General features: G+C 38.3%; 1 protein-coding gene across 6 annotated transcripts in view; it reads right to left on the reverse strand.

Moving 5' to 3' along the window:
• Positions 1–267: 267 nt before the first annotated feature.
• Positions 268–24,263, reverse strand: part of EXO1 (exonuclease 1) — a 36,245-nt gene continuing 12,249 nt past the window's right edge. For 3 of the 6 annotated variants that reach the window (XM_025878140.2, XM_073899914.1, XM_073899916.1), the window contains 7 exons: positions 23,768–23,864; positions 18,485–18,710; positions 14,429–14,675; positions 9,634–10,207; positions 6,688–6,789; positions 3,954–4,147; positions 268–685 (listed from right to left, as the gene is read on the reverse strand). In XM_025878140.2, the coding sequence (XP_025733925.1) occupies positions 544–685; positions 3,954–4,147; positions 6,688–6,789; positions 9,634–10,207; positions 14,429–14,675; positions 18,485–18,710; positions 23,768–23,864 (1,582 nt within the window). In that variant the 3' untranslated portion in view covers positions 268–543. The remainder of the gene's footprint in view (positions 686–3,953; positions 4,148–6,687; positions 6,790–9,633; positions 10,208–14,428; positions 14,676–18,484; positions 18,711–23,767; positions 23,865–24,263) is intronic. The other 3 variants (XM_025878142.2, XM_025878141.2, XM_073899915.1) reach the window with 3 other exon arrangements.

Raw genomic sequence — 24,263 nt, forward strand, 5'->3', positions numbered from 1 at the left:
AGCAGTTTTCCTTCACTGTCAATCCATAACCCAAGCAAACCTTCAGAGATAACAGAGCACTGTGCCATGTGGGCAGCGATCTTTGACCCTTCCAGCTATCCCTCCCATGCCAGCAACTTTATTTTCAATTCAACCCTGAAAGAGACAGGAAAGGGCAGGGGGTAACACTTAAAGCTTGAGAAATAGTGATTCCCTCCAGGATAAAAATGATTACAGAATTGTGGCTTTTCATTTACCATCCTTATACTTGACAACATGACAGAAATCTTTATAGAGTAGGTTTTTATCAATTCCAGGGGACTTGCCCCAAACCATCAAAACTTCCAAAAACTGTCAAAAATAAAATGATTTCTCTACTTAGCTTATGAAAATATAAAAAGCTGAACAAAAGAAATAATTACATAGTTAATATACAAAATGTACGCTATTTAAAAAATGGCATATGTCTATGAATAAATCTTTCAGTCTGGTAATTGATGCATTCTCAAACAGCACTTCAAATTGATATTCTCTTGCAGGCAATAGCCTCCCAGCTGTCTGCATTTATTGGAATATTGCTCTCTGAACACGCAGGCATTCAGATTTGTTAAATATATCCTCTTCTGCTTCTGGAGTTAGTTGGATGTTATCTTTGACTGGCGACAGGGGATCCGGCTTCTTACAAGAAGGCAGCTTTTCAGAATCTCTGCAAAATATAATAAAATGAATTGGTGTTTTCAGGGTACTAATTATAGAGAATAGTCTACCTAGACCGAAGAGAGGTATATAAAGAGGAAAAGACCTTTCAATTTGTCCTAATTTAATATATGACACGTTCAGGTCTCCTCTGAGTATCGCAATAAAATTTGAGTTTTGCTTCTTAGCTCCCCTTTCTGTTTCCTAAATCACCTTTCGAGGCAGGTGCAAGGCCACTACTAAACGTGTACTAGCTGAGGCAGAATGAGTCCAGTAAAGAAACTTCAGTCCCTTTCTCCCTGGCACGCTTCTCGAGGCTGGCTAAGCACCAACCTAAGTGACGCCTGAGTCAGGTTTAAGCCCTGTGTTATACTCCTCCCTCCCCCCAACTTATTTTTTGGCTGGAAGGGAGCTCCAGGTCTATAAAAATTCATCCTGTTATGAAGATAACACAGGTAATTCTATCGCCTGTCAACAAAGTAGTCTTATTTTCTAAAAGGCACTATTTTTTTTTCCTAAAAGGCATTTAGGCATACTTTTTGTATCCTCAACTTCTCTTCAGTGGCAGTTCTCAAAGTATGGCCCACAGGCCCCTAAAAATTTCCAAGATCCTTTCAGGGGGTTTACAAGATTAAAACTATTTCATAATAATATTTAGACTTTATCTGCTTTCCACTGTGCTGACATTTGTACTGACGATCCAAAAGCAAAGCTGAATCAAAGCGACTGGCAACTCAGCACGAATCAGGACACTAGCCCCAAACTGCACAAGAAATACTAGCAGCACTTGTATTCTCCAGCTCCATGTACTTGCAGTTAAAAGAAAAAAGTTAGTCTCACTTAAGAACGTTCTTGATGAAGTAGTAAAAATCATTCATTTTATTTAAATCTCAACCCTCTCAACTTCTTAGTACTATATGACAAAATGGGAAATACAACATGAGGCATTTCTGTTGGTAGTGAAGTATGATGGTTATCTCAAGTGAAAAAGCATGTGCAACACCATGGTTATTCAAATTTAGTTATCTGGCAAAGGGCTTCTCTAAAATGAACAAAGAGGGCACCTGGGTGGCTCAGTCAGTTAAGTGTCTGCCTTCAGCTCAGGTTATGATCCCAGGGTCCTGGGATCGAGTCCTGCATCGGGCTCCCTGCTCGGCGGGGGTCTGCTTCTCCTTTTACCCCCTACCCACCCTGCTCGTGTTTTCTCTCTCTCAAATAAATAAATAAACATCTTTAAAATAAAATAAAATACAAATAAAATGAACAAAGAAAGCCGGTTGTTACCCCCAAGGAAACAACTAACAGGATTTGTTGCCAACTATAAAATTCAAGCTTTCAAGTGAAAGTCAGAATTTTGGATAACCTGTATCTGCCACCTGACAGCTTCTCAATACTTAAAGACTTTCTGATAAAACTGTGGTTTCTTTATATTGTATAATGAAATGTGTCTACATTTGGAAGATAAACACAACTCAACAAATCAACATTTTCTAGATGACCAATGCATGCGGGAGTAAAAGACACACTCAAGGTGCACTACGGACGGACAGACTGTAATGAAACACAGAATATGAGAAGTCAGTTGACTTGGTTTCATATCTGATATTGTAACTAACCTTTAAGAAACCATCCCTTGTTGAATGTTGGTATAATAAAGTAGAAAATTTACAGCTAAATAAAAAGTCTATTAAATATGTTTCCCAACTACAAATATGTGTGGAGCCAGATTTTCTTCCTATACTTCAACCAAAACAACCTATCAAAACAGATCAAACACACAAGCAGATGTAAGAATCCAGCTCCGTCCTATTAAACCAGTTAAGATTTGCAAAAATGTATAAAAAAGTCACTCTTGTCACTTTTTTTTTTTGTTTTGGAAAAGTTATTTTTTTGTAGCAATATACTATTGATTTTAATATGGGTTTGTCATTGTTATTTAAACATGTCTATTTAATTTCTAAGACAGTTAAATATTGACAGGTATAACCCCACATAAACCAAAATATTTTGGGGCCCCCAGTAATTTTTAAGTGTAAAGGGTGCCTGAAGGCAGATATTTGAGAACTGCTGCTATATGGTTTAATCCTAGACTTTACACAATGCAAAATAAAAATAATTGTGTCCAGCACTTATTTACAAAGTGTTTCTGCTCAGATCATCTCATCTGATTGTGACAACATTTCTATTAAGCAAGGTTTAATCCCACCACCCATGTAACTTTCCCTCCTCTATTCTTAGCACATTTGCTTTATTGAGAAGAACAAGGGAATAAATTAATTATAAATCGTGGTACTCTGAGACTAATTTTGTAGTTTAATGGAAGGAAGTACTGTGTGGCTCAAAAAAGGTAAATATACAGAGGGTCCGCTCTTTTTTATTTATTTTTTTAAAGATTTTATTTATTTATTTGAGAGAGAGAGAATGAGAGAGAGAGAGCACAAGAGGGGGGAGGGTCAGAGGGAGAAGCAGACTCCCCGCCGAGCAGGGAGCCCGATGTGGGACTCGATTCTGGGACTCCAGGATCATGACCTGAGCCTAAGGCAGTTGCTTAACCGACTGAGCCACCCAGGTGCCCAAGGGTCCGTTCTTTTAAAACAGTGTTTGTTCTAGGGCGCCTGTTGTGGCTCAGTCATTAAGCAGCTGCCTTTGGCTCAGGTCATGGTCCCAGGGTCCTGGGATTGAGCCCCGCATCGGGCTCCCTGCTCCGCGGGAGGCCTGCTTCTCCCTCCCCCACTCCCTCTGCTTATGTTCCCTCTCTCACTGTCTCTGTCAGATAAATAAATAAAATCTTTAAAAAAAAAACAACAGTGTTTGTCCCATACATTAGAAATCTGGCACAATCATCACATATGCTCAGTGATTTTCCCCATTTCAGATGTGATGATTTAGGGGAACAAATTGCTTTAAATCTAGGAATATGATAGAGCATTACATTCCCACCCTCGTGTCTAAAACAACTTTATTTTCAATACAATCCTGAGAGACTAGTAAGGAAGGAAGCCAAGACACTTAGGCCAGAAAAAGTCACTTGCTTAACAATAGACCCTGGCAGACCAAGAACTGTGGCTTTTTAATTTGTCATCTTTTCACTAAATGAAGGTATAGACATTGAAGTTAAATATACTTAAGAAGAGTCAGCTAAAGAGAATAGACGAAAATAATTCTCTTAGGATAAGGGAAAACAAAATTGACTCCTATGAAAACAGAAAAAATTGGAGAAAAGTGATAGAAATTATAAAAAAAAATTTATCCTTAGAGTAAGTAACAAGGCAACTCACTTTTTAAATCCAAAATTTTTCCAGAGCTCATTGATTTTTATCTGCAATCCTGGCCTGTTCTCAGCATTATGATGATTCCTCTTCTGGATGCTCGATGGCTTCTTGCTGAGCCCACTGACTCGGGCAGGAACTAGAGGCTTGATCTTGGTTGTAGAAAGATTGTCCACAGAATTAGATTTATACAGCCCAGGAACCTGAAGAGTAAATGCCCCTTTTAATACTGTTTTGTTCAAGCAATGACCTTTAGTTAATTTCGAACTACTCTCTGCACATTAAAATAGAAATGTAACCAATAAACGTAGTGTAAAAATGTTTTTTTCACTTAGTATGTTTTGATTGGATAGTTTTCCTTTTCACATGTAGAAGTGAATTTTGTTTTAAATAGGTTGTTCAAACAGATCTCTACTGACATTTAGCTTTCTATCCAAGGGTTGATTTTTATCCTGTGGGAAATATGGAGCCATCAACGTTTTGTTGTTGTTCTTTATGACAGTAAGAGTGCGGCATATAAAACAAGGCTTTCAAATTGATGAAGTTGCCAGAGGAGGTATAAAGAACGGGAACGTTCACACATTAAAGATGATATCTTGACGGGGTGTTGGTGAGGGGAAAAGGGAGAGAGCGAGAAACAAGACAAAGAAAGAAACATTAGAATTTGGATAGGTTCAGATGTGGGGTTATTTCTCTTTACCCCCTGCAGAAGAAGGATCGAATTGGCAGTTATAAAGAAAAGGGACCCGGGCTGCCTGGGTGGCTCAGTCGTTAAGCGTCTGCCTTTGGCTCACGTCGTGATCCCAGGGTCCTGGATCGAGTCCCACCTCGGGATCCCTGCTCAGCGGGAAGCCTGCTTCTCCCTCTCCCACTCCCCCTGCTTGTGTTCTCTCTCTCGCTGTGTCTCTCTCTGTCCAACAAATAACATCTTAAAAAAGAAAAGAAAAAAAAGAAAAGGAAAGAAAAGAAAAGAAAAAGGACCCTAAGATTTTGAAATTAAATGACAAAGAGAATAATATAATGTTAGGTAGATGAAAAAAAATATTCTGAGAACTGGTTTGAGGTATAACAACAACAACAAAAAAGGTGAGTTTCATTTTGAATAAAGATGGATATTGGGGAGCAAGAGGGAAAGTCCACCTGGGGAGTTTTCACCAAAACAGAAGTGACATTTAAAACCCTGACAAAAACTCTGAGAGCAATAACAATAATAATAAAGATGACGAAGACGACGGTTTAATGTCGACGTAACTTCTTTTGGGAAAGTACTTTCTACATCTCCAGTCCTATTTGTCACTGCAAATAATTTTGGCATCTTTTCAGACTTTTTACTATGATTATATAAACATACACAGTTTGCATGAGTATTTTGAGTATTTAAGCAAAAATACCACACCATACATACTGCTTCATGTTCTTCCTCTTTACTCAAAAATAATATGGACACCCTTCCAAGGCAGTGTAGGTCTGAAAAAGCCTTTTGCACACAAAGATTTTAAAAAGAGTCTTATATTTACATATTCTACATTTAAATCTTTAATATATTTAGGATTTATATTTGCATAGCATGAGACGAGGATCTTTTTTCAAATGGATATGCAGACCATTTACTGAATTTTAAAAAAGTTTTTATGCTGTTTAGAAAAATAATGTGTTCACTATGGAAAAACATGAGAAAACAAGAAAAAATTCACCTGTACTCCCACCACCTAAGAGCTAAAACCAATTATGTATTTAATAGTTCACTCCTTTATTTTTAGATAGGCTATTTGCAATTTTGCACTATTGTAACCAATGCAGGATAAGTATTCCTGTACTTAAACTCTTTATTTCCTTAGACTCGAGTTTTAGAATGTACTTATGGGGCTGAATTATTTAAACCCGTTCAAATTGCTTTCCTGAAATTGCAGAGCAATTTATACACAATTAATTTGTGATTATTTTCTCACTATACACTTATAAAAATGAGTAATTAAAATTAAAAATATTTTTTGAAAATCTGAGAGGTAAGAAATTACATTTCATTATTTTAATTTGCATTATTTGACTACTAATGAGGTTACACATGTTTTTATATACTAATCAACCATTTCTACTTTTTCTTTTATACTGTTTATATCCCTTGTGCATTTTTGAGTTAGAAATGAGCATTTTCATATTTGCAGGCAAGAACATTTAATAAAATACATAAAATATACTTTAACTGGTGAGCTTTCACTATGCAGTCATGGAAATATTTATATATTCTGATTAAAAAAAAACCTGGCTTGTTGGATATTCAGTTTCTAGAAGGTCTTTTGGCAACATACGTCAAAGGTTTAAATCATATGGACCAGTAATACCAGCCCATGGAATTCATCCCTATGAAACAATCAAAAATGGTATACAGATATTTATCCACGAGATCTTGAATGCAGTACTATCTACTACAGTAAAATATGTTTAGGGTAAATGACAAATGTAAGGGAATTAGCTAAACTCATACAATGGCATATTGCTCAGTTGTTACAAGTAATCCATAGAAGCACATGTAAAAAAGACCTGCAAGAGAAGATAAGGGTTTCACAACTTCACCACCTACAATCAGGTATAAACATGGTCCTAAAAGGATTGAAAGTAGGTGTTTTTCCTATAAATAAAAATATAGGCACTTTAATTTTTAATTTTGTTGATATTCCTCAGTTTCTGGTAATAAACATACACTGCTTCTGAAATTAAAAAAAAATTAAGTGTTTGTTTTTACCTTGTTTCTTAGAAGTGTGTCTTTTTTCAAAAACTGAGATAAACGTAGCTTGGATTTCGGATTACCTTGATTATCAAGTGACTTCATATTGTAGTCAGATTCCTAGATTCCCCCAGATTAAAAAAAAAATTAGATTTTGACTGTGGATTCTTTATGACAACTAACCCATATTCAACAAAACACGAAACAAGTGAAACAAGAAAATCAGTATAAATAAAAAATGTAATTTCTCAGAAAAGTATGAAACACGAAACATACTCAAAAGTATGAAAAGAAAATGAATCGAAGTGGAAATGGTGTTTGCCAGCTTTCCCCAAGTTTCACTGAAGAAACTAGCAAGATGCTTTAGCTAAAGGAAATTGCATAAAATAAAGGATCTGTTTAAATTTGAAGGCTTTCCGGGGCGCCTGGGTGGCTCAGCTGGTTAAGCGACTGCCTTCGGCTCAGGTCATGATCCTGGAGTCCCGGGATCGAGTCCCACATCGGGCTTCCTGCTCAGCGGGGAGTCTGCTTCTCCCTCTGACCCTCTTCCCTCTCGTGCTTTCTATATCTCATTGCCTCTCTCTCTCAAATAAATAAATAAAATCTTTAAAAAAAAAAAATAAATAAATTTGAAGGCTTTCCTAACCCTTTCAGGAGCCTGTCAAAATGCTGACTCAAGTAAGACAAGTCTCCTACCGCAACGTTACTGGTTTACCCAAGCCCAGCTGATAGTTTTCATAAATTACTAGCTACAAAAAGTTGAACCAGAATAGTCACATCTTTTAATTGGGTAACGTGTTCAACATTAAAGAAAAAAAAGGGGGGGGATCTACTTTGAAGAAGTAGAGTAATACTGTGTCAAATGCAGTTACTTTTCACAGTGACTTTGAGATCTCGCCTCTGGCTATCCCATCATGTAGAGCTTTTCTATAGACAGAATAATCTGGCTTCCCACAAAAGTCACATAAAAAAGGACAATGAATGAAGATTCAGAAGACTTTACATTTCTGCATTCTTCAAGAGGATTTAAAAAAACTTATCTTGCGATTCTTTACAGTATTATATACTTAAAAAAATAATCCTGAAGTGAAAACTCCATTAACTGGCTTGTAACTCACAGAAACTCCAATATTCCTCACTCATAGCTAACAGTTGTGGTGACTCTGGGATGAATCATTTGTTTCTTTTTCTTTCTTCTTTTTAAGTGTAGTCGACACATGTTAGTTTCAGATGTTAAATTTCTTAAAATAAAGGTCATGAGTAAGGTCCTAAGATTAATTTACCTCAAATAGGGTCAATGAACTCAATACACATAGAATCTATAGTTGTTGCTTTTCACAGTCAACTACCAATGGAAGGCTCCACTAGAGAAATATTTTCTTCACAGAGCCATCCGGTAAAAACTAATGTTAAAAATGAAGCCCAATAGTATTGTGGCTTTCTGAAACATTTTCTGAATCAAAGAAAGATTAATTTTATGTTACCTGTTAGTGTTCTGATTCTTTGAGAATTAACAATTTATTTGTCCTAACAGGAGTTTACTACATCTGGTGGCAAGAGATACAAAAAATGGTTATCCAGAATTCAGAAATGTGGAAAGTTCCATCAGCATGCCCAGTCCACAGCCTGTGAGTTAGGAAGGCTTCTCAGCAACACATGGCTAAAAGCTTACAAAATGAGACAGGAAAAGCCTGCTGGAAAAAGGAAAAAGAATATCCTGAAAGAGCTCAGCAGAACTGAGAGTATTCTCATAAACTGGTGGTGATGTTTTTATGAAAGATGTTCAAGACAAAGCAGCTGTGGCGGCACCCGCATGGGGCCAAGAGCAAATGCAGTGTGAAGCACAAAATGAAAATGATGGTATTAAAATGGGGGCTTATATTAAAAGAAACAGGGGGTTCCGGACCAGTATGGATGAACTGAAGCCAAAGCAAGTGAAAGGAGAAAGAAAAGCCCAAGTCTCAAAGGCTGCCCCCACTCTTCAAAAAACTCAAACACCACATGGAACAGATTTTGGATTCAATATATTAACTGATTTCAGCTTTCTCCAAGTGAAAACAATTTGTTCTGACATTTTAGGTTAGTTTTTCTCTTCAGTTTGAATCCAGTACAATTCATGTTTCCTTTGGGAACCTGAATAAAGTATTTTCCTTTTGATAAATATAAGCTATTCTGATTTATTACTCTTCAATGTTCGGGATTATCAAAATTCTGTCAAATAGTACCATGGCTATAATTGTTCTTACAACTTCATAATTGGAGTTGGTGAAGATAAAATGAAGTATGTTATACTGGCAAGTCTGAGGTGACTCAGATGTAAAGGAAGCTACCGTGCCATTTTAAAATAGAACCGTCACTGGAGCTTATGAGCAGTACTTATTTGAAGTTTTGATTTAGATCAGACTAAAAGGTATTTTATAAATAAGGAAAAAAATGGTTAGGATGCTTTTATTAACTTAAAACAGAGTAACAAAGTCACATGTACTACTATTTTGTTTTGTTAGAAGGGGAAGCGTAGCAAGAATAAGAGGAATAAATGAAAACATATTTTTAAGTACTAAAGCTTAAGATGAACACCAGCAAATTAATAAGGCCATTTCCTTATAAGGTTTCAAATGTTATCTGAATTCAAGAGAATATTAAGGAAATAAATACTAAATGTATTATAATGTATCATTCTGCTTACGTCTTAACTGCGCACAACTTGAGATACCTATCGATGGAGCACATAGTGACTTAGGAAATACAGGGTTAGATTGAATGTGCAAGAGTTTAAAATATGAACATTCGGAGAAGTCCTTAAGATGGATAGAATGTTAACTTTCTACAAGTAAGATCTAGAATAAAAAATTAAGACCGCCAATTATTTCCAAAACGTGGGCAACATTTCCCCAATTATCTGCTTAACATCCTATTTCCTCTTCCACATGGATTTGAAAACAAAGGCTTCATAATGTGACTTACCTCTGAATCCGAATCCTTACTAGAAGGCTGAGAAAGTTTTGATGCATTCAAATTGTGTGGCGATAATTCTGCGCTTTCCTGAGACTGTGGAGAGCACCCTGCTGGCTGTAAGGGAGGCGCTTCATCACCTGACCCATCGCTCTTTAACTGAGACACATGGGACACTTCCCTCCAGCCAGGCGGGGCCGCAGGGGGGTCAGTCCGTCTCCGGAACTGCTGCAACGCTGTGTGTGGAGAAGAGCTTGGCGAAGGGCTTGGAGTTCCTGAAAAGTCTCCAAGACTCCCAGACCAACTAAAACAATTTCTGAGTGTGCCCAGAGTGGGTGGTGAAATGGTCCTGGTGAACCTACTGGTCTCAGAAGACTGAGACTCACTGTCAGTCATCACGGCTCCATCACCTAAAGTCAGATCACCTGAGCTACGAGCTACGTCCGACCCAGCCGGCTTCTGGCCATCTATGCAATCTGACTCACTTAGACTGGTCTCTTTCTGCGTGACAGCACCTTCCTCTAGGGGCTGGCTGCTTGCTTCCCCTGATACACAGTCGTTAGAATCCAGAGCACTGCAAAAAAACCTGCCAGAAAAAAAACAACAGAAAGAACCTATAAATATTCTAGAGTTTTGCCACAAAGGTGGTTAAGATTCAGGAAATGAAAAATGGTCTAGATTCTTCCAGAAAAATCTCATGAATACATAATTTCGTAAATAAAGATAAAATATTTTGAAAGCTTAAATTTTGGTTATACCAACATTGACACATTTAGAAATTTATTTATACAATGAATTTGTAGATAGGATTTCCTAAAAGCAGTCCTCTCTACATACATTACTTGGAACGTGCATATTTTATCTACACCTAATCGTCACATAGGTCTTTCCCCTCTAACCTTTATTTAATAAACTCCCAGACAGACTAGAAGCTCCCTGAGGACAGGTACCATCCACAGCACCTACACTAGTGGCTAACACATGGCTGACAGTCAAATATTTGAAGAGTTACGGAAATATGCAACAGAGGGGACAATTTACAACTACTGTCTCTTATTTTGTAAAAGCAAAATAAAAGAAATTAGCCACTTACTCTTTATCTTAGCTTATTTCCTAGTAGCAAATCATCTGGGAACTTGTAGTGGTACGTACTCTACCGGCTTTTAAAATAAATACCTTATAAACTTTTACACTATTTGAAGTATTGAGGTTATGACTTTCATATCTATCATAAGATTCTGTATTAATAAGAGGTATTACTTAGTGTGGCATCTTTAAAAAGTCACTTATAAACACTCCAATACAAAAGAAAGATCGGTATCATTATGGAGAAGATGTACTCAGAGAATTTTGAGGTTAAAAAGGAAATTCTCAGGGACACCTGGGTGGTTCAGTCGGTTAAGTGTCTGCCTTCAGCTCAGGTCATGATCCCTGGGTCCTGGGTTTGAGTCCCGCATTGGGCTCCTTGCTCAGAAGGGAGCCTGCTTCTCCCTCTGCCTGCCACTCCCCCTGCTTGAGCTCTCTCTTTCTGACAAATAAATAAAATCTTTAGGAAAAAAAAAAAGAAATTCCCAGGGTATATGACCAGATAAATATGAAACCTAAAGAGAATTTACCTCCTTAATAAGCATTAGTTCAAATCCAAAATGATAAACAGAATATTTACTACATGCTGGAGGGTAAAAATCCCCTCTGTCCTTTATCAAATCCCCGGCTGAGGTGTGGATACAGGGCAGGAAGGAAGCAGTCCATGGAAGGACAGGTCTTACTAGGCTATTCACTAAGCACAAAACAGGAGCTCCCAGGTCTGATCACATCATTCATTTTTAAGTAAATAAGAACCCCTATGATACCCAAAGAGTCTTCCAGGTAGGATTTCACGGGTAAGAGAAGTTAATAGTGACAGTGCCCAAGGTTATAAAATTAATCAGCTAGAAAGCAGAATTAAAACCCAGAACACCCTCCCAGATCAGGGCTACTTCTTCCCAATTAGCCTACAGTGTTGCTTAACTGATATTTCTATTTCTAGGTCTCAAAAGATAAACTGGAATGTTTCTAGGATAAGTATCTATGTAATAAAGAAGAGTTAAAGCAGACTTCCAAAAAAGCAGATGGGATGGAGACAACCTTTGGCATATTTAATAGCTTGTGTTGCATTACATTAATGTAGCGGGTGATATTACATTAAATATAAATCACATTATGGGGAGGTGATAATAAATTCTTGCATATACATTAGTGACTGGGCACTGTGTCAGATGCTTGATCTACTTCTGCTCGTCTCCAGAACAGCTTCCAGTAGCTGATCATCCATATTTTATGAAGAAATAGGTTCAGGGTAATTCAGTGGTGTGTGAAAGATCCCTCAACTAATTCAATGACACAGTGAGAATTCATATCCAGGCCAATGAGACTGTTTGCTCCTTTCAACCCACCGCACTGATGAGGACTAGGAACCTCTGGGTCCATGGTACTAACTACACCACCCGGGGAAAGTTGTTTAACCTCTCAGAACTTCAGTGTCTTAACCCAAAATAGAGAAAAAAACAGCGACCCTGACTATCTCATAATTTTGCTGTGAGGAATAGAGAGTGTATTAAACAACTTCAAAAATTAGCTAAGAAAACTAATTTAATCATATCTAGTTATTGGATGTTGCTATACCACCCAGGTCAGAAAATCCTACATCAAGGACTTACAATTATTATTTCACAGGAAACTGATGGAGGAAAAAAAATGCATTTCTCCAAGGATCCCTTAACAATTTATCAGTGACACATCTGCCTAAACTAGAGTGGAGATGTGCAGCTTTGAACGGGTATCTCATTAAACTTGGGTGGTGACCAGGCCAGTGCTGTGGACATCAGCAAACATGGCCCTCATCAGCTGTCCTCAGAGAAGAGCTGGACATCGAGGGACAGAAAAGGGAAATTTTATTCTCATCCACGTGGAAAAATGAAACACAAGTTCCAAGGATTTCTACAAGAGAGGAAAGTCAACTTTCTAGAACATAGTAACTGGCATGTATCATGTCTTCTCCATTGTCTGCAGCCTCCTTGTTCATCATTCCACTAGTAACAAGCACCTTCCATGAGAGGGACTAGTACAGGCAGAATCAGAATGGTCATTTAATCGGGATGTGATTGTTTTCCTTAGGAAGGCCCGATGGGAGAAGGGTCTGGAACGCCGCCTACGGCAAGGTTCAGGGATGACCAGCGGTTGGTTCCTTCATGCCCGTCTCCCACTGTCATGGTTAGACAGACTGGCCACGGCCTGGTGGATTAAACTTGAAGAACACATCTGTTCTAAGTCTTCCAGAGGAATGTGGGGGCTGATCGGTGTTCTCTTTGGGCTACTAGGTCATGCCTAGGTAACTTCTGACACTCTAACTTCCTGCCGCTCGGTGTGGTACCACCATCCAGACCATAAAGTAAGAGCTAGTCACCGTGTATTTACCATCCATCAGGTACCGCTTTAGGCACCTTTGTGTACAGTCATAATGTGATCCTCACAATGGCCCTGAGCTTGTCATAATTGTTGGCCCCATTAAAGAGGAAACAGAAGCACCCAGAATTTAATCTGCCTGAGTCAAACATCTCATGAGCGAACAGAACAGGACTCAAATCCAGGTGGTCCAATCCCAGGCTCTCAGTTCCTGACCCCTACATTATACTGACTCCAAAACCTCATCATCACTCACAGGGACTATAGAACAGCCTAACCCATCTTTCTGTTCCACTTTTGGCCTTCTAGAATCCATCCTTCACAGCACACTTGGAACAGTCTATCAAAAGCAGGAATCAAATCATACCCCTTCCCTGATTAAAATTCACCAAATAGCTCCTATCACCTCTAAAGTCTAGAGAAGTTCCTTAGCCTGGCTTACAAACCTTCCATGAACTGGCCTCCTGTCTATTTCTGCTCCGTCAGTGTCCTTTTGCAGACTTACATTTTGGCAGGAGTAGTAACAGGAGCGGCTGACAGCAAGTAGCTGCCCCCATGCTCCATGTCTCTGCCCACAGGGAAGGTAGAGGCTCCATCCTTTGTAATGGTACCTGATACCTGTCCCTTCTCTCTGACTCTTTCCAACCACCCACTCAGCAGATGTCCCTTTAATGCCCCCAGAACACCGTAGGCATACTTTTGTTATACCTGCCACACTGTACAGATTTTCTTTATGGATCTATTTTTGTAACTACACTACAAGCTTCTCAACAAATACTATGTCTCTCATTTTTGTAACCCAATGTCTACTATAGTATTAGGTTCTCAATTAATATTAGAACTCTGTATTTAAATATATTTCTAAAATTACTCTGTTGGGGTGCCTGGGTGGCTCAGTTGACTGAGCATCTGACTCCTGATGCTCAGGTCATAATCTCAGACTCCGTGCTCAGCAGGGAGTCTGATTGGGATTCTCTCTCTGTCCTCCTCCCTGCTCATGTTCTCTCTCTCTCTCAAATAAATCAATCTTAAAAACAACAACAACAAAAAAACCCTACTCTGCAAAATTGTAGTTCTTAAAAAAACCAGTAGAAATAAGCAAGGGACCCTCCAAAACAACACAATTTTTCTAATGTAAAATGTAAGTCTACAATTCTTATTTTGCTTTAGTATGAAGAGATGTTCAAGAGAACGGATGTGCATTTACGTTGGGACTCAGATGACACATAACACAAACAGTACATGGACGAAGCCGGGCTCCACACTGACAACCTGGATTCAGTGTTTACGTAGGACAACTGGACTAAGGACCGATGGAGTAGGTGATACAACAGACACACAACATTGTGTAGATGAACTGTACCTGCTTCTGGTCCCTGGTACCACAACTGCACCGCTGTCTTCATTTTTCCTCTGTAAAAACGTTGCAAATTTATTTCTCCTCGTAAGTGTTGCGCTCCCATTTTTTCTAACAGTACTTCCACCCGCCACGTCAGGCATGAGCATTTCAGAGGAGTTCAAGGATTTAGGACCTTCACAGTCATTTCTCTTGGTCTTCTTTGTAAATGCAAGGGAATACTGACTCAACAGGTCATCTTCTGACAGCTCTTCTAAATAAAAACAAAATGGTCTGTAAATCTTTGTTCCGTGTGGAGACTCACCCTTACTGTTACAGTCCACATCTCGCTGTCCTAAGGAGGAAGTCTTATTTCTTTAATGATGCATCACAAAAGGAGATACAAGAATGACTCAAAAGAAATAGAATTCCCTTAGCTGTGTTTTACAATTTCACAAATTAGTTAAGTTGTAATGTCAATTATTTGTATGATTTAAAGTGAAATTACTGAAACCAAAATTTCAGGATACAATCAATTCTGTAAGGCTATTTACTTCTGATACTAAAGGCTTGATTTTGAATAAAAAAAATTAAGGCAATTTACACGTCAATGTACGATTTCCTATCTGAGTTTTAAAATGTTCCAATAAAACCAGCAGCCACTTATAACCACCACTGATACATTACCACCTTTGAAGTATATGAGATTGTCACATAGTGAAGTAACCTGTGCTCTAGTTCTGATCCTCATTACCTAGCCATGGGGCCTGAGAAACTTGTGTGACCAATGTATTCTATGGCAGAATAAATCATAAGATTAAACAATACAGTCAATTGATGCCCGACATAGACAACAACATAGAGAGAGTGGGCAGGTGCTTGAAATCAGTCCAACTACAACTAATTCTCAGCCTGAACAGAGAGTGCTCACTACCCTAGGAGATCAGTAAAATGGTTGGGGGTACCAAATACTAGAGACCAGAAGAGGATACCTCAAATTTAAAAATACACAGATTTTTATTTAAAAAGATTTTATTTATTTGAGAGAGAATGAGATAGAGAGACAGAGAGCATGAGAGGGGGGAGGGTCAGAGGGAGAAGCAGACTCCCTGCTGAGCAGGGAGCCCCAAGCGGGACTCGATCCTGGGACTCCAGGATCATGATCTGAGCCGAAGGCAGTCACTTAACCAACTGAGCCCAAATACACAGATTTTTAAGAAGCTACAGATCTGTAAATTTGACTTTGTTTATAAAAGCCTTAATTTGTTTATAAGCAGAGACTTGTGAGCCCTTAGGGAAGAGGGAAGAGGGAAGAAGTAAACACAAACATTGTAGGATCCTTAGCAAGGTTTCTCCAAGCAGCAGCCATGCCAAGCTAACCGCCTTTTCCTACTGTGATAAGGCTATTCGACTAGCTTTTGGGGGGAATTCCATGGGTTTAGATGCTAAGCAGGACACTTCAGTGTCTCTCATATTATCCTAGTGGACAAGGCAGAGCAAAATAACTGGATATGAGTTATGTGGAATTACAGCAAATTGAAGTGCCCAGAAAGACCGCAGGTGACTAGCAGTCCGAACAGTCTGGAATCTAGCGTAAGTGCTCTCGACGTCAGTACGTTAAACATCACGTAAGCAAACACATTTTATTCAAAACTTTGAGACACTGGGAGCCATACTTCTCTCATTTCCAGGTGACACAGATAATACCCATCTGTTAGTAGATAACACAAAGATTTTTCAGGAAAGGCAGAAAAATCGATTTTAACGAATTGATTGCATCAGTAGAGATAATTTAATCCAGATTTAAGTTTAAAAGTATAACTATATCTGCCTTAACAACAACTAGTGGATTTTGATTATAAACTCAGTAAGTGCCAGTAAAATGACAGGAATGTTAACAAAATCTATCTTAGTTTGCAATAATACAAGCATAGTCTCTGGGTGAAGGCTGAAAATACTGACACAATTCTAAACATTTATTGTGCTCTGTGGTAAGAAGACTGCACTTCAACAACCACTCACCATAACAGTCACACAATTATTAAAACCTGTATTGTATCCAAAGCACAAACTGGGTAGGTAAGCAACTTTTAGCTTGGAAAAGAAATTTAGGAGAGTCACAATGGTTGTCTCTAAACACATGAAAGGCCTGTCAGCTAAAAGAGGGAAAAAATTTTACTGTTTTATTTTATGTTTGTGTGAGTCCAGGGCACAAAATCCATTGACAGGTGGCAGTTATAGCAAAGCAGACTGTGACATAAAGAACTTAGAGATAATGAGTTCTCTACATAAAATGAACAGCTTATCCTCATGGGAACAGAAGGGAAGGAATGAACATGCAGTGTACTTGCCATGGACAAGGGGCTTTTATACGTTACAGTACATAACATACACAAACATTTGTGAATAGGCAGTAGTTCCCATTTCAGAAGACGAAACAAAGGTCCAGAGATATTATCAGGGAAAGATTTATGCTCATAAGGAATACCTTTTGACAAAACATGAATAATCTATACCTAAATTTGAAAAGCAAAAGCATGAGCTAAAAGGTTTGCAAAGGGCTTGTTTTGTTTGTTGTTAGACTTTCATTCATTCATGTCTGAAGGAAAGGAGAGAGAGAAGGACCAGATTACAATTAGTCTTTCTACTTCTACACATCTTCTATGATAAAAATAAAACAGCTCTCCCTAATACTTAGTATTCCACTCTCAGCACTTCTGTTCAACATTATACTGGAGGTTCCAGAAGACAAGAAAAAGACATAAAAGGAGGAAGGGAAAAAAATGAACAAATAAAAAACAAACAAATAAACAGCATCCAGATTGGAGAAGGAGAAGCACAACTGTCTTTATCTGCAGGTGACTTGACTGTCTCTGCAGAATCCTGTGGAGTCTATGAAAGAGACACTATGAACTAATATGCGGATTTGTGGTACAAACAGGACACTGAAATACAAAACTCAATCCTACAGTTGACCCTTGAACAACAGGAGTTAAGGGCTGACCCCCTCCAGAGTCAGAAATCTGTATCTAACTACTGACTCTCTGAAAACTTAACTACTAATGGCCGACTGCTGACCAAAAGACTTACAACAGAGACAGCCAATTAACACATACTTTGTATGCTATATGTGCCATACACTGTATTCTTGTAATAAAGTGATCTAGAGAAAAGAAAATATTAAGAAAATCATAAAGAGAAAATATTTACTGCACTGTATTTATGAAAAAAATTCCACATATAAGAGGACCTGCGCAGTTCAAACCCTTGTTGGTTCAAGAGTCAACTGGATTTCTAGCAATAAACAATTAGAAATCAAAATTTAAAATATCATTTGTAGTAGCATCAAAAATCTGAAACAGAGATAAATTTGACAATACATGTGTGCAAGACACTAAAAACCACACAGCACTGCTGAACACTAAATGAAAGAAGAGTTAAATAAATACATCAGAAAACCCAATCTTGGTAAGAAGTCAATTCTCCCCAAACTGATCTATGGAGTCAACTAAATTCCAATCACCATCTCAGCAGGCTTTATTTTTTTTTAAATTGACAAGTTGATTCTAAAATCTGTATGGAATTGTGAAAAACAGAGTAGCCAAAACAGCTTTGCAAAAAAAGAACAAACTTAGAATAGACTTAGACTTATATTACTTAATTCCAAGATTTACAGAAACCTACAATAATTAAGATAATGTTCTGGCATAAAGATAGCGAAAGAGACCCATGATACAGAATGATAGAGTCCAAAGCAGACTCACACATATATGGTCAAGGTCAACTGATTGTCACCAAATGTGCCAAGGCAATTCAATGGGGAGAGGACAATCTTTTAACAAATGGTGGAGCAAGTGGACTGCCATATATAAAAAAGGTGAACCTTGATCCTTACCTCACACCATATGAAAAAATTAATCCAAAATGGATCAAAAGCCTAAATCTAAGAGCTAAAACTACTAAAGTTCTAGAAAAAAAAAAAAAGCAGAAAATTTTAGTGACCTTGGGTTTGGCAAAGATTTCTTAAATGTGATCAACACTCACTAATATTTCACAATATATACTGCAGGCAAAAATACATACCATTTCTTGGTCTTTTCACAATGGATGACTTCCTTGGAAGATTTAACCCTTTAATACTGATCACTTGTTCAATGCCCACAGTACTTGGATTTTCCTTCAATCTTGTAGCATTTGAAACAACATCCAGCTCAAGTCTAGGGCAATAATTCCTATGCCAAATGCTATTAACATTAGATGACTTCTGACATGTTTTGTCATTCCAACTCTGACTTCTTGATTGGGCAGGCTAAAATAGTAAAATCGAAAAGGATGACTTGAAGAAGGAAAATAGCCAAATATTTCCCTCTCTATCAATATAAACCATAAGCAAATAATTTACTCTTTTGAGCAATTTCTAATGAAATATCTGTTCTTTAATAACATTTTCTACTTTGATGGCACTACACTTTTCCATTAAATGTGTCTTGTGCTCCTGGGTCTGTTTCTCTTCTAATGAAAGTCAAGTGACTTGTAAGCTCATTTCTAAGAAATAAAAAGTGAATCTCCTTAAGATGAACAGTGCAAGAAATTAAAATATACTTGAAGAAATGTGGCCAGAACAAGTACTTTTAAAATTTGAATATTATTTCAAAACACAATACCAATAAGTTTAATAATGATCTGGCAATAAGCCTCTAGTCACTTACCCTAGTTACAAAGCACCTGAGAGTCAAGACCATAAAACTGTATATTTAAAGTAAGCGACCATCCCATCTCTAAAACCTGGTTGAATTTAAACCAAAACGATCTAATTTCTTTTTCTTTTTTTAAAAGATTATTTATTTGAGGGAGAGGGAGAGGGAGAGGGAGAAGCAGACTCGCTCACCGCTGAGCAGAGAGCCTGATGCGGGGCTCGATCCCGGGACCCTAAGATCATGACCTGAGCCAAAGGCAGATGTTTAACCCACTGAGCCACTTACACCCCCAAAACGATCTAATTTAAAACTCTAGTTTCTATTTGACCCATACTTAGTGCCATCTTTAGTGGACAGTATAGACAAACAGAAAGCTACTTGGGTCTACACTGAATCTTGCATAAAAGAGTTATTGCCAGTAAGTGTTGGTAAAGCAGTCATTCTTAATGCTAATATAACTTATTCACAATTACAACATATTTTGGATGATAATGCTCTATTAAGAGGATATCAATGATATTCTAATAGAGCAGAGAGGCAAAGATAAAAATTAACAAAGACATAAACAATGTTGGTACTTAGGGCATGAATTCCACTCGACAAAAATCCCACCTAAACTTGGAATCTAATCGAAGCCTCTCACTTAAAGGATAAAAATAAATAAAACAAGGTGACATTATTCAGGATACACCTTGAGAATTAACAAAGACAGTTATTTGGAATAATTGAGTGAATGGTTATAAAAAACAGCTTAAGCATAATAGCTCATGGCATTAGATCCCACTGATGGTTTTACTGAAAAAAGAGAAACAGGCAAATAGAAAACCAGCCTGGGAAGACTAAATTTTAGATAAACAAAAAGAATTAGTTTGGTACAATTAATGGTTCCTACAGAAATTTCTCTGTAAAAGGATGGCCATCTTAGTGAACCATAACATTCTCGTTAATGTCTGGACACATTCAACACAACCAACTATTTTAGTTTCTGAGACAAAGGAATAACTTAAGAACCATTCCTGACGAAATTATAATAATAGCAATAATTCAAATGTGTAAAGAAGATTGCAGAGTAAACACTTTTTAGTCCCCTTCCTTTGATTACTATCTCCCAAAAACAATAATCAAATTCCATCTGCAGTAAAATTAGGAGATATCTGTATGGCTCAAATCATAGTGAAGACAGAGTACAGATAGAGAAATTTTAAGAACTTAGACCAAGCCCAAGTGTCTGCAGAAAAGAATCCCAAAGGGAAGTCAATTTCTCCTACACAAACGTGAGAAGAGCTCAGGGATTTAAGGCACCAGGTACCATGCGGGCCCCACATGGGGAAGGGCTAAGTTGAGGCTATTTGATCCCTGGGCCCTCATCTTCCATCCGACCATACAGTCAACTCACACCAACCTGCCTTCAGAACCAGAGCAACTGTTCAGTTGAAACCCAGGAGTAGGCAGTTCAGAAGATGGGGAAATCCATTTGTCTGAAGACAGAGGTCAAATGAAAGGCCCACCCCAACTCGCTTTCCCTAACCTGCTCTCAAAATGCAAACTGCCACGTATACATGTGCTAAGTCAAAACTGGAGGATCCCTTTCTGGAAAAATGGAACCATGCAGAGAAAACAAAATCAAGCCAGCTTGTTAGCAACCAGATCACCCAAGAGTAAAGCCCAAGATTATAAGCCCCAATTGTTCACAAATCTTCTCCAGCTGCACGGTGCCTCTCTCAAATAAGAACAAATAGACAAGAAGCTTCAGATGTTTGAAGAAAGTCTCCACCATGGAAGAGAAAAGGCCAAAACAAATAGAAAAAAAAAAAACAATTCAGAGCAAACACAGAATGCAGAAATTGGGAGAAAATGTGCAAGAAATTATAACTGATATTCTCAGAGAGATCCATGACAAAGAATCTTTTTTTTTTTTTAAAGATTTTATTTATTTGACAGAGAGGGAGCACAAGCAGGGGGAGTGGCAGAGGGGGAGAGAGAGAAGCAGACCCCCTGCTGAATGGGGAGCCCGACACTGGGCTTGATCCCAGGACCCCGGGATCATGACCTGAGCCAAAGGCAGACACTTAACTGACTGAGCCACCCAGGCACCCCTGACACAGAATCTTTAAAAAAGTACAATTAAAGAAAGCACCCTTAGAAAAGAAAATGACTGTAGAAAAAAATTCAACAGAATTTTCAGCAATGACAGAAATGTTCTGTACAGTCCAATATGGATAGCCACTAGCCACTAAGTACTTGCAAGGTGGCCAATGCAACTGAAGAACTGAAATTTAAATATTATTCAATGTGAATTAATTTAAATAGCCATATGTAGCTACTGGCTACTATACTGGATAGTACAAAGTCAGAAGACAAACAAGACAAAGACATGATTAAGACAGAAAAAGTCGAAGACTAGGAAATCTAACATCTAATTCAGAAAAGTTCTAAAAAGAGAAAAAAGGGGAAAGAGAAACCTGAGTGTAAGGTCTACGTGATTTGAATTGATGCACATAAGGTTCTTTCCGAGTATCGTTAGGGATTTGTGTTCTCTTAGCAGCTTGGTTTGTTTCAGCTGACAGTGATGATTTCAACGCTCAACCGGTCCTGGTTTCTCACTGGCCAGCTTCTCCAGGCTCACCTCGTCTTCTTTCTCAAGGAGCTCTGCTTCCTTCACATAGTGAACACTAGGACAGTCTTGGGCCAGCCATAATTAACTACTCATTACTCCACACACGTTGTTTGCTTCAGCCTGGCATCACTCCTCTATCTCATCTTGAAACTCCCCACTGATCTTTGCAAACCCAGGACACCTCAGTTTCTCTAAAGGAGACAGAGAGAGCTTGACCTGGGATCAGAGCTCCCCTTTTTATTAAGTGTGTTCTGGGCAAGTTACTTAACCTCCCTCTCATTTCCTCATCTGTAAAATGGGAATAACAGTATTGACCTCACAGGCTTGTTGAAGAGTAAATGAGTTACTATGTGTAAGGTGCTTAGAATAGCATTTAGAATGGAGGTGCCTGGATGACTCAGTCAGTTGAATGTCTGACTTGGACCCAGGTCATGATCTCAGGTCCTGGGACTGAGCCCCGTGTCAGGCTCCCTACTCAGTGGGGAGTCTGCTTGTCCCTCTGCCCCTTCCCCTCATGTTCTCTCTCAAATAAATAAAATCTTCAAAAAAAAAATAGCATTTAGGATGTAGTAAATACCAGTATTTGCTATTGTTATTATGAAGCATTCTTCCCTTAGGTGGAGTTAGGTACATGCCCCCCCCTTTTTCATGGAGACTAGAATATATCTCTATTACAGAAATTTCCACATTTCTATATACACAACCGCATCTCCCTTCCCTAGGCAATGAGCACCCGAGGACGAATTTTATTTTTTCTTTACATTCCAGAACACTAGCTAACCTATGCTTGTTTTAGTACTTAATAAATGCTCAGTCAAGAACTGAATTAGTGAGCAAAGGTAGAAAGACCCGAATTAGACTGGAAGCTATGAGAAAGAAGAACCTATCATTCAGAAGAACTAAAAGAAGCAAAAGAATTAGCAGTAAAGGAGAAGCCCAAGTTTATTTCCAAGTCTTTTAGTCTGAGAATGAAAGAGATCATGTAACTAACTAATAGTCATTCCTTCAACAAGTAAACGTGGTAAATATATTTTAAATATATTTTACATATATATACATAAAGCCCTGCCTTTATGAAAATTATATTCTGCTGGGAAGAATCACAAAGTAAACTATGGAGACATAACTTAGGCATTAGTAAGTGCTAAACAGGAGAAATGTCATTAAGGAAAGCTGTTAAGGAATTCTTTTGACTGTGGATAGATTTAAGGTTATAGGAAATCATTTATGTAGAGATCCAAGAAACATTTAGAATTATGCAGCTGTTGTTAGACTAGAGATTAGGTTAAAGATGTGGGAGTTTTCTGCATAAATAAGATAAACTTACTTAAGGAATAAATTTGAACAGAAAAGAGAACAGTCTGGGAAAGGAGAGAATGGTGGGGGAGTGTCAGAAGGGATATACACAACTGGGGAAAAGTGAATAGGAAAGGGCTCAGGGACACAGCTCAGGGGTGTTCCATTAATATTTGTGCAGTGCATGTGAGTGAGCGAGAAAACAGCATTTACTTCCAATGGTAGCGTTTCTAGGTTTGAACTTTCAACTATGCCAAATGTCAGAGGCGAATGGGGTGGGACGAGAAGAAAGTCATCAAATGCTTGTAGATTCAGACGAAATGTTCATGTCTAAAGGTCTGGTGATGTATCATTTGGTCGCTTTTTAAGAAAAAAACAATATATCTGTTCTAAGATAATTTCTCTATCATCGAATTGTTTTAAACCCATACTCCGCACAGTGCTGGGATATAGAGATGCATAGAAGATGCTTACAAAAGGAAGATTTGCCTTTAGTCACAGTTCCTGGGTCACCTGGGTGGCTCAGCTGGTTAAGTGTCTTGCCTTCAGCTCAGGTCATGATCTCGGGGTCCTGGGATCGAGCCCCGCATCAGGCTCCCTGCTCAGAAGGAAGTCTGCTTCTCCCTCTCCCTCTGCTCCTCCCCCTGCTCATGCTCTCAAATAAATAAAAATCTTTCAGTCAGAGTTCCTGAGACGTAATTAAAATGTGCTCCCTAAAAGTGAAGTCATTACAAAAAAAAGTCCTTAAGATGTTACCGTAGCAGTGTCTGGATTGTAGTCATCAATCTGTTCAAAAGTGTTTATATCTTTATTTCCAAGGGCTATTTGAAGAGCTATGGAATCATCAAAATACCTTGGTTGGTAAGATTAAGGAAAAATGCCTTTATTAACAACTGTACAATAACGTATTAAGATCAAAAAGTGTATTCCTTACTCTCCACACTCAGCATGACTGAAACCACAGGGGTCATTTGCTGGGTTATTTTTGTCACTGTAGGAGATGATAACCACAGGGGTCATTTGCTAGGTTCTATCTGTCACCGTAGGAGACGATAACCACAGGGGTCATTTGCTAGGTTCTTTCTGTCACCGTAGGAGGCGACAACCACAGGGGTCATTTGCTAGGTTCTATCTGTCACCGTAGGAGGCGACAACCACAGGGGTCATTTGCTAGGTTCTATCTGTCACCGTAGGAGACGACAACCACAGGGGTCATTTGCTAGGTTCTATCTGTCACCATAGGAGACGACAA

Source organism: Callorhinus ursinus, unplaced genomic scaffold, assembly GCF_003265705.2.
Source record: "Callorhinus ursinus isolate GAN/ISIS: 27379988/994484 unplaced genomic scaffold, GSC_fseal_2.0 scaffold13, whole genome shotgun sequence".
In the NCBI taxonomy this organism is placed as follows: Eukaryota; Metazoa; Chordata; class Mammalia; order Carnivora; family Otariidae; genus Callorhinus; species Callorhinus ursinus.